The 11,690-nt window shown below is 33.9% G+C and overlaps 1 protein-coding gene and 1 long non-coding RNA gene across 3 annotated transcripts; both read right to left on the reverse strand.

Moving 5' to 3' along the window:
- Nucleotides 1-5,240: 5,240 nt before the first annotated feature.
- Nucleotides 5,241-8,012, reverse strand: LOC145730724 (uncharacterized). 2 transcript variants are annotated; one of them, XR_014178673.1, is made up of 3 exons: nt 7,707-8,012; nt 7,459-7,618; nt 5,241-6,654 (listed from the first exon to the last, which is right to left on the reverse strand). It is a non-coding gene; the product is annotated as an uncharacterized LOC145730724 (long non-coding RNA). The 2 variants fall into 2 exon arrangements; XR_014178672.1 differs by lacking the exon at nt 5,241-6,654 and having other exon boundaries at nt 7,420-7,618.
- A 2,233-nt stretch (nt 8,013-10,245) lies between these two features.
- Nucleotides 10,246-11,197, reverse strand: LOC145730730 (uncharacterized). Its single transcript, XM_081982081.1, has 3 exons — nt 11,039-11,197; nt 10,841-10,987; nt 10,246-10,536 (listed from the first exon to the last, which is right to left on the reverse strand). Exons 1-3 carry the CDS (start codon nt 11,088-11,090, stop codon nt 10,316-10,318), a joined length of 420 nt encoding a protein of 139 aa, XP_081838207.1. The 5' UTR covers nt 11,091-11,197; the 3' UTR covers nt 10,246-10,315.
- Nucleotides 11,198-11,690: the final 493 nt, after the last annotated feature.

An 11,690-nucleotide genomic window follows, 5' to 3' on the forward strand; every position in this document is an offset into this window, starting at 1 on the left:
AAAATGTGCCTACAACAGTCATTTTGTCACTCCAAGTGGGTTTGACAAGCAATTTTGTCTCTGACTGTCAAACTGCTCAAAAGTTGCAAAAATCAGGGTTGAGAAAAGTTTCTTGCAGTATTCGATACAACGTCTGAGATTTATGACAGTTATTTTTACAGTGGTCACGTGACTGCCTAGCTAATTTATCCTCCAAAAATCACGTGATATCTGTCACTAAGGTCAAAACTGTCAAAACTTGCCTAGAATTTGCAAGAAGTTTAACACAGTTTTCTTACATTTTTTGAAACATGACCTGTTTCTGAGATTTATGACAGTTGGTTTGACAATTGTCAGTGTGTAAATGAATATTACAAATTGTTTAAATAATAACATCTTCAGATTTGCGTCATTTTTGTCATCTCAAAAACCTATTATTTGACATAATTTAAACATGAGGTATCGAAAAGTGACAAAAAGCTGAAAATGCCATTTTTTAGAAAAGGCTACTTGTTATTCATGATTTTATTTTGACATTATTGACCAAAACTGACCGTGACAGGAAAATGATATTTTTTTAAGCAAATTTCGATTAGACCTAAAAATTTACTGGTCAAATTGGAATTTACTGGTAAAACTGGTAAATTTTCCTATAACACTAAATTTTACTTTACCAATTTTACTTTACACGCCAAATGCCAAATAACTATGTACTACATTAACATGTAAGCAACGTTGTCCAGGTTACTCAAAAAACTACTCTAAAATTTTATTAGACTGTATATGTATTTCCATCTGTATGAAAGAAGATTTAAAACTGTGGTGAAGCAGAAAAGACAGCCAAAACACAAAGAGTATAATGGAACACTTGTTTACGGCAACATTTCTAGTAATACATAGTCCACTATAACTTGTTGAGCCATCAGTTGCTAAGAAAGCAAGAATAAGTGTTATTAAGCTTTCACTTTAAACAAGCTTTTTTCTGCTCCTGGCTGAATGATTGAAAGACACAGTAATAACCACATTATTAGTAAAAGCTGTTTGCTTATAGCAAATGCAAGTATTTTGTCGAACTTGACTCATGTGAGTGTGTAGAAAATAAGATCTTTAAAGTTCAGTAAAAAAAATCAGACTAGTTTTAAAAAAGCATTACTGCAAAAAGAAAATGAAATTGGAGTTTTATCCCCAAATAGTCGCTTGACAAACGAGAAATTTCAATCCGCAGTTGGTAGTAGATTTGAACCGCAATGCAGAAACCCGGTGAGAACTCTAATCATCAATATGGAGTTTATATTGTAAGAAATGGCAGAAATATCACACTGACAAAGTGTACTATAATAGAAAAAAACTCATTTATTTTATCCTGTAATTCCTGAAATCGTATTTCAGCCAAGCAAATAATAATAACAATGTCTCATGCAGTGCATCACGACTAGCACTGCCATTTCAACCGTTTTCAGCGCCTCTATTTTTATTTAAAGAGGCAGTTTTAAAACCGATTATGGCCCTTTATGGCTCAGAACGTGGCTCTGCGGATCTGGCATATGAATTAATAAATTATACGCGCAATGAACGGCGCCGATTCGCTTCTGTCTTCAACTTTTTGTGTTAAAAGTACGAGAGCTTTGTTCCAGACGGTGCCGTATAACGTTTTGCGAGCTTCCACTTACGTGTGCATCGGCCGACTGAAAATGCATGAAAATGCTTCAACAAGATTTGATGCACGAATAAATCAGTTAAATTGTATTTGAATGGCAACGCAAAATTCTCTTATCGAGGAAGAATGGCCGAAGAAATGAGCTGGACGTCGGAGCTTCGAGTTTATTTCCCGGAAAATCTACTCGGACGCGGCTCTAAACGGCGATTGTCCCTGCCAAAGAATCTGTAAAAAATGTCGAGATTTTCTAAGAAACTCGATATTGTATGTACTTTGCAACAAGAGATTTTCAGTTCGATTGTGCAAAAGCAGCGGATTGTGTTGGGAATTTCGCGTATTGAAACACAAATCATGCGACAGCACGTGCTATTGTCGAGTCGAGTTAACGTTTTATAAAATGTAATTGATTAAAAGTGGATGCAATTAATTGTTGCAGCCCGAGGCCATTTCTAAATTAAGCTTCGGTGGCAGTAATTGATGCTGGACTATTAATTACTACGTCATTTCCCGTGCAAGGTGTGCAGTTTACAAGGGCCATTGTCTCTGCACTGGACACTTAAAATTAATGTATATTTTAATACTCTGAAAATAAACCCATTTCAAAAAGGCACTCACATGGAATGACATTTTTATAATCTTTAAATTGAACAATTTTAATTGGTTTTTCTGTGGTCTCAGCTTTACGTATGTTAAAAGAAAAACCTAATTTTTTGCGAACCCATTATCAGCAAAGTAACTCTAAAATTAAACGATTACCGAACAGCACTGTTCCAGACCTCATTCACAATAGAGTCATCAATCGAAACCGAATTTATTTGCGGCGTCACTTTAGTGGAAACCTACTTTTTGTTACTTCGCAGTTTATTGATGTGGGTAATAGTTCGGCTTGAGGATTTTAAACCGAGATTGATACCTCCCTTGTTATAAGAGATAAAATTCTAGCTCTTAAAGCCAGTGCTGGATTTAACTCATTTACCACCAAGTCTTAAATTTTTTACTTAATACAATATGAATTTCATTTTTAATCTCTCTAAAAACTGTCTGTCAGGATTCGTTTTGACGTTAAAAAAGAGTTACGTGACTTTTAAACATAAATTTGATTATTGGAACTGACCATTTGCACGTTAAAAAGAGTTACGTGACTTAAGGATGACTTCAGAATGACTTAACTTCTTTCAAGAAATGGAAAAAATACACAAAGAAACAGTGAGTAAAGAACATTAAAATGTTAAAGATGACATTTTAACCTTAAAAACAGTCACGCAATTCAGTGTATCAATTTAAAACTAAAAAACGGTCATGAGACCTGTAGGATCCATTTTGACGGTAAAAAGAAGTCACGTAATCTTTACAAAATAATATATAATCGAAAATTGTCTCGTGATTATATTTACTGTAAAAAAAGTCATGTGAATTTAAAAATGTTAGTTCAAACTGAAATATGATCAGGTGACTTTCCAAATAACATTTTGACATTTAAATTTCTGACGTAACCTTATGAATTCCATTTTTAAGAACTTTGAAATTAAATTTGATGATTAAAACTGTCACGTGTCCATTTTTATCTTAACAACAGTCATGTGACCTTAAAATGAAAATAAATTTAATTAACAAATTTGACAATCGAAAATTGTCATATGACCATTTCCACCTTAAAAAAATCATTAAAAATATTAGTTTATCTACTACTAGTACGGTTTCGACATTAAAATTTTTCACTTGACCTTATGAATTCCATTTTTAAGATCTTTGTAATTAAATTTGATGATTAAAACTGTCACGTGACCATTCTTACCTTAAAAAGAGTGACGTGACTTTAAAAAATATCAGTTTTAATAACTAAATTAAAATAAATTTAATTAACCCATTTGACAATCGAAAATTGTCTCGTGACCATTTTCACATTTTTGTAATTAAATTTGATTATTGAAAGTAGTCATGTGACTATTTGCACCTTAAAAATATTAGTGTATCTACTACTAGTACGGTAATGATCCATTACATAGCTTCCTTTGCGTTAAGTAATGAGAGATTTCACAGTCACTTAACATATATATAAAACAATCATTATCGCACTAGTGACTGTAAGATCCCTCATTACGTAACTAAAAGTTAGAGTTAAAAATTGATAATTTTTGTCTTAATCGTAGATAAAATATTGTACAATACTCGTGTGGTATGGCAAATTAATAAACTCGTGTGATCATCACAACTTAATTTGCAACCTCGTCGTCGCAATGCTTCCCACTTGTGATTAACTTTATTTCGACTGAGCGTAGCTCTGTTATTTAAGGAGATACTCCAAAAAAGTGTAAATAAGGAAAGTGGAAGAAAATTTCATCCTCTACAATATTGTATTAAGATATTTTTGCCCTTAAGGGCTTCGCTAAGTAGTCACAAGACAAAAATGACAGGGTGTATCAAACCACTTTTTTAACTTACTAATTGCATTTTTGTATGCCTGCTCCCTGATGGTTTATACTAGTTTATGGTATATTTGTGTTTTTCCGCTTTGTACAGTCTTCAAAAATGTACCTAAATCCGGCACTGCTTAAAGCAATTCGTTAAATTAACGTCAACAAATGGTCTTTTACTGATTATTACGGTTTTAATGCACTGGTAAACAAAGAAAAAAAATTGAGACAGTTTTATGTAATTGCATGGCAGAAAAAACGAAAAAATTCTTCAGGAACGTGCGGTCGTGTTCAAAGATTGCAGAAAACCTGCAGGAAAAGTGCTCTTTTCACACTAAAAAGTATCTTGCTGAAAAGTTTCGTGAGACAAAAGGCATTATTTCCCACTGTCATTCGGTTTGGAAAAGGAGGAAGCCTTTAGTAGTGATTGCGACTGCACCGAACTCCGAAATGAAACTAATAGAACTCTACGTGATTGCTCTAACGAGTTCTTTCAGTCTCTTTAGGCTTCGCCGATCCATTAGATGCCAGGAAATTAATCTCACACTATAGTCTCGATGTGTCAATTTTATATGGTTTTATTACAGAAACTGTAGCTTTTGTGTGGGCATTCATTGATTTATTATCACAAAATTATTGCCTAATGGAAATTCTAAGTTTGCTAAACGATGAAATTTAAAAAAGTACACTTTTTTGATTATTAGTTCTTCAGTTTTAAAATTTTAAAAATTAAAATTACCGACGTGTTTAGCTGCACTGTTTACTGGTACTTTAAAACTATGAAAACTCAGTTAAATGAGAAATTTGACGTAAAATTGGATGGTTGAGATATTTTCAGTTTTCCAGTTTCAAGTTTTCGACTGTTGTTGATTTTCAAGTCAATGGACTTGAAAACTGACTTCAAAGTTACATTTAAATTGCCCAAAACAAAGTTCATGAATTTTTTTGACATCAAAGTGGAATGTAAAATCTGATTTACAACTGAAGCAGAAAACCATTGAAATTTATCGAAAACTATCTTGTTACCGATGTATGCAAATTTTAATCCAGATTAATTCAAACACAGGACAGAATAGATACACTCAAAAATAATTAGATAGTATTAAAATGTTAGACATTTCCATGAATTTCATAAACTTTATAACCATGAAACCTTTCTCCTGTATGCTGTAATCAAAATGAACTAATTAATAGTGTAACTTGTAAATCAATTAACAATTTTGTATCCTGATGTATTCCTGGTAAAACTCACACAGAACATAAACGCTTTCTTTCTGTTGAAACCTTTAAAAAAGCCAGAATGGATTCGCAATTTTGAAATGTACGACGCTCGTTTCATTAAAACGTTGTTTATACCAGTTACACCTCGTCTCGCACGAAAAAGAGCCCCCAAACCGGGAAAAATCGTTATTTTTACCTGCAATCTTAGGCAAATTGCCTCTTGTAAATTAAAAACCGAGTTTCACTTTGCGTCTGCTCGTTCATTGAAAGTCAAGAGGCGATTTGTTTAGTTTGAATGGAACCTTAAGCACTTCAGACTTGTTTAATTAAGACGTAAAGTTTTACCGCTTTTGCTGATCACGGGTATATGAATATGAATGTTGTTCGTTCACGGAAATTTTTATGGAAGTTTAACCACAAATTACATGTTAACTGATTTGTTACGTAGCTGTAAAAAGAAGAATGAATAGTTTCCTGATTTCCACAAACTATTCAACTTACTAAACGGTATTGGCAATTATTTAAATGGCATCAAATGTCTCAACAAGTAGACTACAACTGCATCCAATTCAATTGAAACGTAATTACTTCCTGGCAGGAAAAAAAAAAGAAAGGTCCGACTGGTGGATGAAAAGTTGGCAATTTAAAGTATAAATTCCGCGAAAAGCGAACAGTACCGGAAAAATCTAATTTTCCCAGTTAAGCGGGTCTTTCTATAAAATTAAACTTGAAATGTCAGTTTAAGCTGCGGCAACAGAGCGAGAGGTAAATAGAGCCCCATGAGAACGTCACAATTTGCCTTGGCTTTATGTTACGTTTTTTTTCCTTTCTTTTCCTTTATTAAAATCAGCTAGGTAAAAGTCCAATTTTGCATTGCTGCACCGTTTCGTACGTGTAGAGGAACATGACACGACAATAAAAATTCCAAAAAATAAGTTCAACAACCTGGTATATATGGATTTCGCATCGGGGTTTGGCGTGCAGTAAAATGCCCTTCGAATGAGCCCTTCGACGCAATCCCTTACACCACTTTAAGGCGAAAAGATGCAATCCGGCTACGAAATCCTGCTAAGAGCCCTAAAAATAGCCAATATTCCTCCCTTCGGGTACAAAGGTGAGAGTGGATGTAAGTAGGTCGCCTGGACCTTTTGCTAAAGAAGAAGAGGTGCCTGTCGCTGACAGATAACACCATATCTCCCTCGGTAAGGCCATTAGTGCTCCGACAACAGACTGCGTCCCCACCGGCTCTTTAAACAGGTGTTACTGGCACGTTAACGCCGATAATGAGACATTCCCATTATGTAACAGCTTTTTATTGACACTGAGAACCTATAATTATTCTAGGAATAGAGTTCAAACTACTTCACATGGATCATTCTAGTGCTAGAACAAACGTTATAATTGAAGAAACCAGTGCAAAATAGCAAAATAGAGCAATCAAACTGATTACGTTTTTATATCCCACTCAATAGCTTGGCAAAGAACTACCTTAAACGTAACATAACTCCTTGTTAGCTAAAATAACATACATATCAGAAAGCTTTCCCGATAACTTTGGATAGTCAAAATGAGTGCTGGAAGCATTTTACTATTTCAATGATAAAATAAAGTCAACGGATGCTTCTTACTGTCTTTGAATTGTCAGAAAGCTTTCCCGATAATTGTGGATAGTTAAAATGAGTGGTGCAAGGATTTTACTGTTTTCAGAGGGCAAAAACTTTCAGAAAGCATTTTACTATTCCAAAGTTGGTAAAGTAAAACTATTAAAAGCTTCTTACCGTCTTTAAATTGTCAGAAAGCTTTCCCGATAATTGTGGACAGTTAAAATGAGTGGTGCAAGGATTTTACTGTTTTCAGAGGGCAAAAACTTTCAAAAAGCATTTTACTATTCCAAAGTTGGTAAAGTAAAACAATTAGAAGCTTCTTACTGTCTTTAAATTGTCAGAAAGCTTTCTCGATAACTTTGGGTAGTCAAAATGAGTGCTGGAAGCATTTTACTATTTCAATAATGTTAAAATAAAGTCAAAAGATGCTTCTTACTGTTTTAGAATTGTCAGAAAGCTATCCCAATAACTTTGGATAGTTATAATGAGTGCTGCAAGAATTTTACTGTTGTCAGAGGTCCAACAAGTGTAAAATCAAATCAGATTGAGCTCCAAGACGTTTATGATTTTATTTGCGACTTACTTTGATACATAAATCCACCAGGTGTCATCCACATATATTTTGTAGGTCACTTGGTGCTTTTGGTTATACATTTCAAGAAATTCACGTATCTGCTAGTTTAGCTTTACAATCAAGCATTTGGTCCTGGTACAATTGACACTTTGTTTCATATTTTCCTCCTCTACAAGCGTTGAACTCTTATCACAAATGTTACAAAATGCTGTATTTGTTATAAATAAAAAGTCAGTGCAATTTTAAAATATGGTTACCTGAAACAACAGACGTGCAGAGACCACAAACAAATAGTATCAGTCAATGCCGATTGATGATTCAATCTCTGGTTTTACCTCAACGGGGGCTGTTGTTTATGCGGCTGTCACTGTGCCGTCGATCCCCGCACTTGTGACTGGGGCCCGCATAGCGTGGTTTATGGGGCCCAGATTTATGTGGCGTTATGCCTGGATTTATAGGATCGGTTATTTAATGTGTCCAGCTTCAGTGGCGTGTGCAAAGAAACAAATTCCCTTCAAATGGTTTACGAGGGTTACTGCGAACTGTCGCCCATCCTACGGAGTCGCATACGAAATTAAGAGACAACAATCGTAAATACCTTACTTGACAATCATATTGCAGACACAATTCGAGTGAAGGAATGTGGGAATAATTAAACGCAATTACGATTTAATAGGCAATTATGAAATTAACGGACCTCTGTTCAGTGCAAGCTTTTGAGAAAGTTTTGGTTTCATTCTGCCCGCTATCGCGCAATATTAAATTTTGAGGTCATTGAGGTTGGTAAGCACGAAATTTGCTGTAGGAGACTGCGAATTTTATTATTATATTCGATTCTCGGTAAATTGGATGCGCCAAATTCTTGAATGAGCTAATTTGAATAGATTTGAAAAAGTAGTAAATTCTAATAAAATCAACGAACAAGATCATTGAACTAGCACATAGTCTGACTGGATGGCACATGCTGTATTTCATTTATGAATTATTTTTTGATATTTGGAAAAAACTTGTACCTATACAATTTGGAAACTTTTATGCTAAGTTTAGACCAAATTTTTCATTTTTTGACTACACTTTAATCACACCCTGTATACCTACTCAGATCCGTAAAAACTTAAAAATTAATCTTCAAAAAAATTATTAAAATCGAGTGAATCAATATGAAGAAACATCCACTCAAAAGTTGTGTTCCACTCTAGCTCTTCATGTTACCGAGATATTGATTTTCAAAAAGTAGTAAACAGAGACCCCCTCATTCTTTCAATTTTTGAGAAAAATAAAAAATTTCAAATTGCTTTTTTTGTACTTATTTTACCTAATTTAAGGTCCTTTGGTATAAATATACCCTTTGCTGTACATTGGAACCTTCCTGGAGCAAAATAAAAAATTGCCAATAATATTCATTTTTTCAATTTTTGAATGATTGTAACTTTTTTATTTGAACTCCAATCAATTTCGCTAAATCACCTTTAAAAAGAGGATAAAAAATACTGCAAAAAAATTATGCTGTTCCATTCTTTTTGACGAGCAGTTTATTATGTATATTGTTACAGTACGAATTAATATTAAGGTCGTGAGAAATACTTAAAGTAAAGCGATTGAAACGTACTATACTATCATACATACAATTTAGACAACACAAAATATTTCCTACAAAATAAATCTGCAAAGATTTAAATACATTGGAAACAATTTCCCTAAGGTACTTATTTTAAAAATTAAGTTTTATTCGTAAATCTACTTGAAAATTTCGCGCACTCAGTCTGGAGAGTTGGAAATTTGCAAGTGCAAGAATGTGTAAATACAATTTCCAAGAAAGTATGTAGCATAAAGCTGTCCGGATCAAATAACTTTTCCAGCGGACTTGCCTAACCTTAAACTTGATCGGATAAAGAAGTAAAAAAAAGGGCAGGAAAACTTGGGGTCGGTCCCTGTATCTTTTCTTTCTATCAAACTTTCCTGCAACTGGAATTGCGAAAGATTGTTCTTTGTTTAAAACAAGGCCCGACCAAAGTTTAGGCCGCTTCTTTTATTTTAGTTTTATCAGTCCTGTTCCATCACCCCTCCGTCTTCTAGCGTTAAAGGAAATGTACCTATCAGGCTGTGTCAAAACCTGCTTTTTCCAATTACACGCATTCAATACATTCCTAATAGCTTACCATATTGCTGACAATTTGTCGATTTATGCTTCGCTTTCCATATGTGTTTGTCATCGCCAATCATTGATTCGTCGTGACAGTTTGCTTGATTACGAACCACAGATGCGAATTTCATCGTTATAGAGACATATACGCCATTTGCATTACCCCGAAGACAGATCAAAACTGTAGAGTAACAATTTCAGGAACGCAAATTCGCGGCTTAATACGTCAAAGTGCACCTACAAGCCGCTTGAATCCAACCCTAAATATATGGGGCGAATGAAAACGCCACTCGTATGTTATACGGAACGTAACTTTTGTCTTCATAATGAATTTCGGCCTGTGTTATGTTCGCTATTATTTTAAAATGTTCATTTTGTACGAGCCAGCTGCTACCCCAAGTCAGGAAATATTAAAAAGTAACTTCCATACATAAATAAAAAGTTGGACAACGTTGCAGTATTGTGTTTCGCAGGGCCTGTCGTCTGCATGATATTAAGGTCGACGGATAGCAGTAATTACTATTTCGGTTTAGTGGCTGTCCTCACATCTTAGTGATCATATAGAAATCTCAAAAACGTACAAGCCAAAAATGAAAATGTGAGTATTTGATTTATTTTTCTGGGTTAGCAAAGAGGAGATTTGAAATTAATCAGACTTTTAATCATATATTTACTTTAATAAACAACACGTATAAAATTATTTACATTAACTATATTTAACGATTATGTAGTGGTCGTATCTATTGATTCCTTAGATTGTAAAATTTCAATCGTTTTCAATTCGCTGGCGTAGGCAGTTCCTGAAACATCGTTGCAATAATCGCCACTACAAGAGTAACAATTGAATGTTGACAGGTCTGGATAATACACAGTCAACGTCCTGTAGATGTCGTTACAAGTGTCACCAGCCAGGTCACAATTTCTGGATACAACAAATTGTTTCTCTGCAAGAAATTGTTTGCTTGAATTAGTCACTATATTCAGAACAACTCGCTGGTTCTCCTACTGACCAAATCTCAAAAATGGTTATTTTGTATTAAGTTCAAAATTCAAACAGAAAATCCATTTACATCAGCATAAACAACGCTGATGTAGATGAATTTTCTAGTTGAACTTTGAATTTAATACAAAATGATAATTTTTGAGAATATGCCACTATCCCGGAGAACCAGTAAAACTAACTGAAAGTATTGGAACAAACTAAAATGTCCAGTATTATATTGAACTTTTTGATTGAGTGACACTTACGTGTAACATACGAAACTCGAGTGCAAACGTATGAGTTTGAACATATTGTATAGTTAACTGCAGGATAAGGACTCATCGGGTCAATACAAGCCGTATGGTCGTTATCATTGTAAGAGTTGCATTGGTAACAATACGTGGAAAATACACCTAAAAAATAAAATTTAAGTAAATATTTCTCTTAAGTGAGTTGCAACTTACCGACTACAGAGCAGACCAAAACTAAATAAAACAAACTACTTTTTTGAGCCATAGTGAGTAACTGTGTAAGAATTGTTTTGAGTTGCCTATTTATAGCTTAATTGTTTACGTTTTCAGGTTTGATTGAATCTTATTTACTCAAACACTTAAAAGAATAACCGATTATTAGTTATCGTTTCACAAGCAATACAATTATTCTGATCAGATAACAATATTTGATCTATTTCTATGTTTACTAAAATGTAAGTTCTCGAAAATAGTATTGTGAAACACTTCCCAGAATTAATTACCTTTGTAAAATTAACTAGGTTTGGTACTAAAAATACATTTTGTGATTAAATAGGAGAGTATCTTATTAATTGAAAGTCGTTTTTTGATTGCTATCACAGTTTCAACGAATCTAAATACTCGTAAATAGCTGTTCTCAGGACAAAGTTAATCTTTGAAAATAATAATTAAAAAGTTACATGTAATTGCACTTTACTGATCACATTTGGTGGTTCTTGATTCTGAAGAAGTAGTCCCTAATTCTCAAGAAGACTTTACAAGTGGTTTTATAAAAAAACTGTGCAAAGTCAAAGTATCACAATTTTTATTGGGTACCTGCGTTACTCGAGTTTCGCCTAACGAAGGCATCATCAGACACACACCA

The sequence above is a fragment of the Ips typographus genome, linkage group LG6 (assembly GCF_016097725.1).
Source record: "Ips typographus isolate SLU linkage group LG6, UJ_Ityp_2.0, whole genome shotgun sequence".
Lineage (NCBI taxonomy): Eukaryota > Metazoa > Arthropoda > Insecta > Coleoptera > Curculionidae > Ips > Ips typographus.

Coding starts and splice junctions, on each gene's coding strand:
- LOC145730730 (XM_081982081.1), bottom strand. CDS start 11,090: ATGGCTCAAAAAAGTAGTTTGTTTTATTTAGTTTTGGTCTGCTCTGTA. Junction 10,988..11,038: donor TTTGGTCTGCTCTGTAGTCG/GTAAGTTGCAAC, acceptor TTTATTTTTTAG/GTGTATTTTCCACGTATTGT. Junction 10,537..10,840: donor TCGAGTTTCGTATGTTACAC/GTAAGTGTCACT, acceptor AATTTCTTGCAG/AGAAACAATTTGTTGTATCC.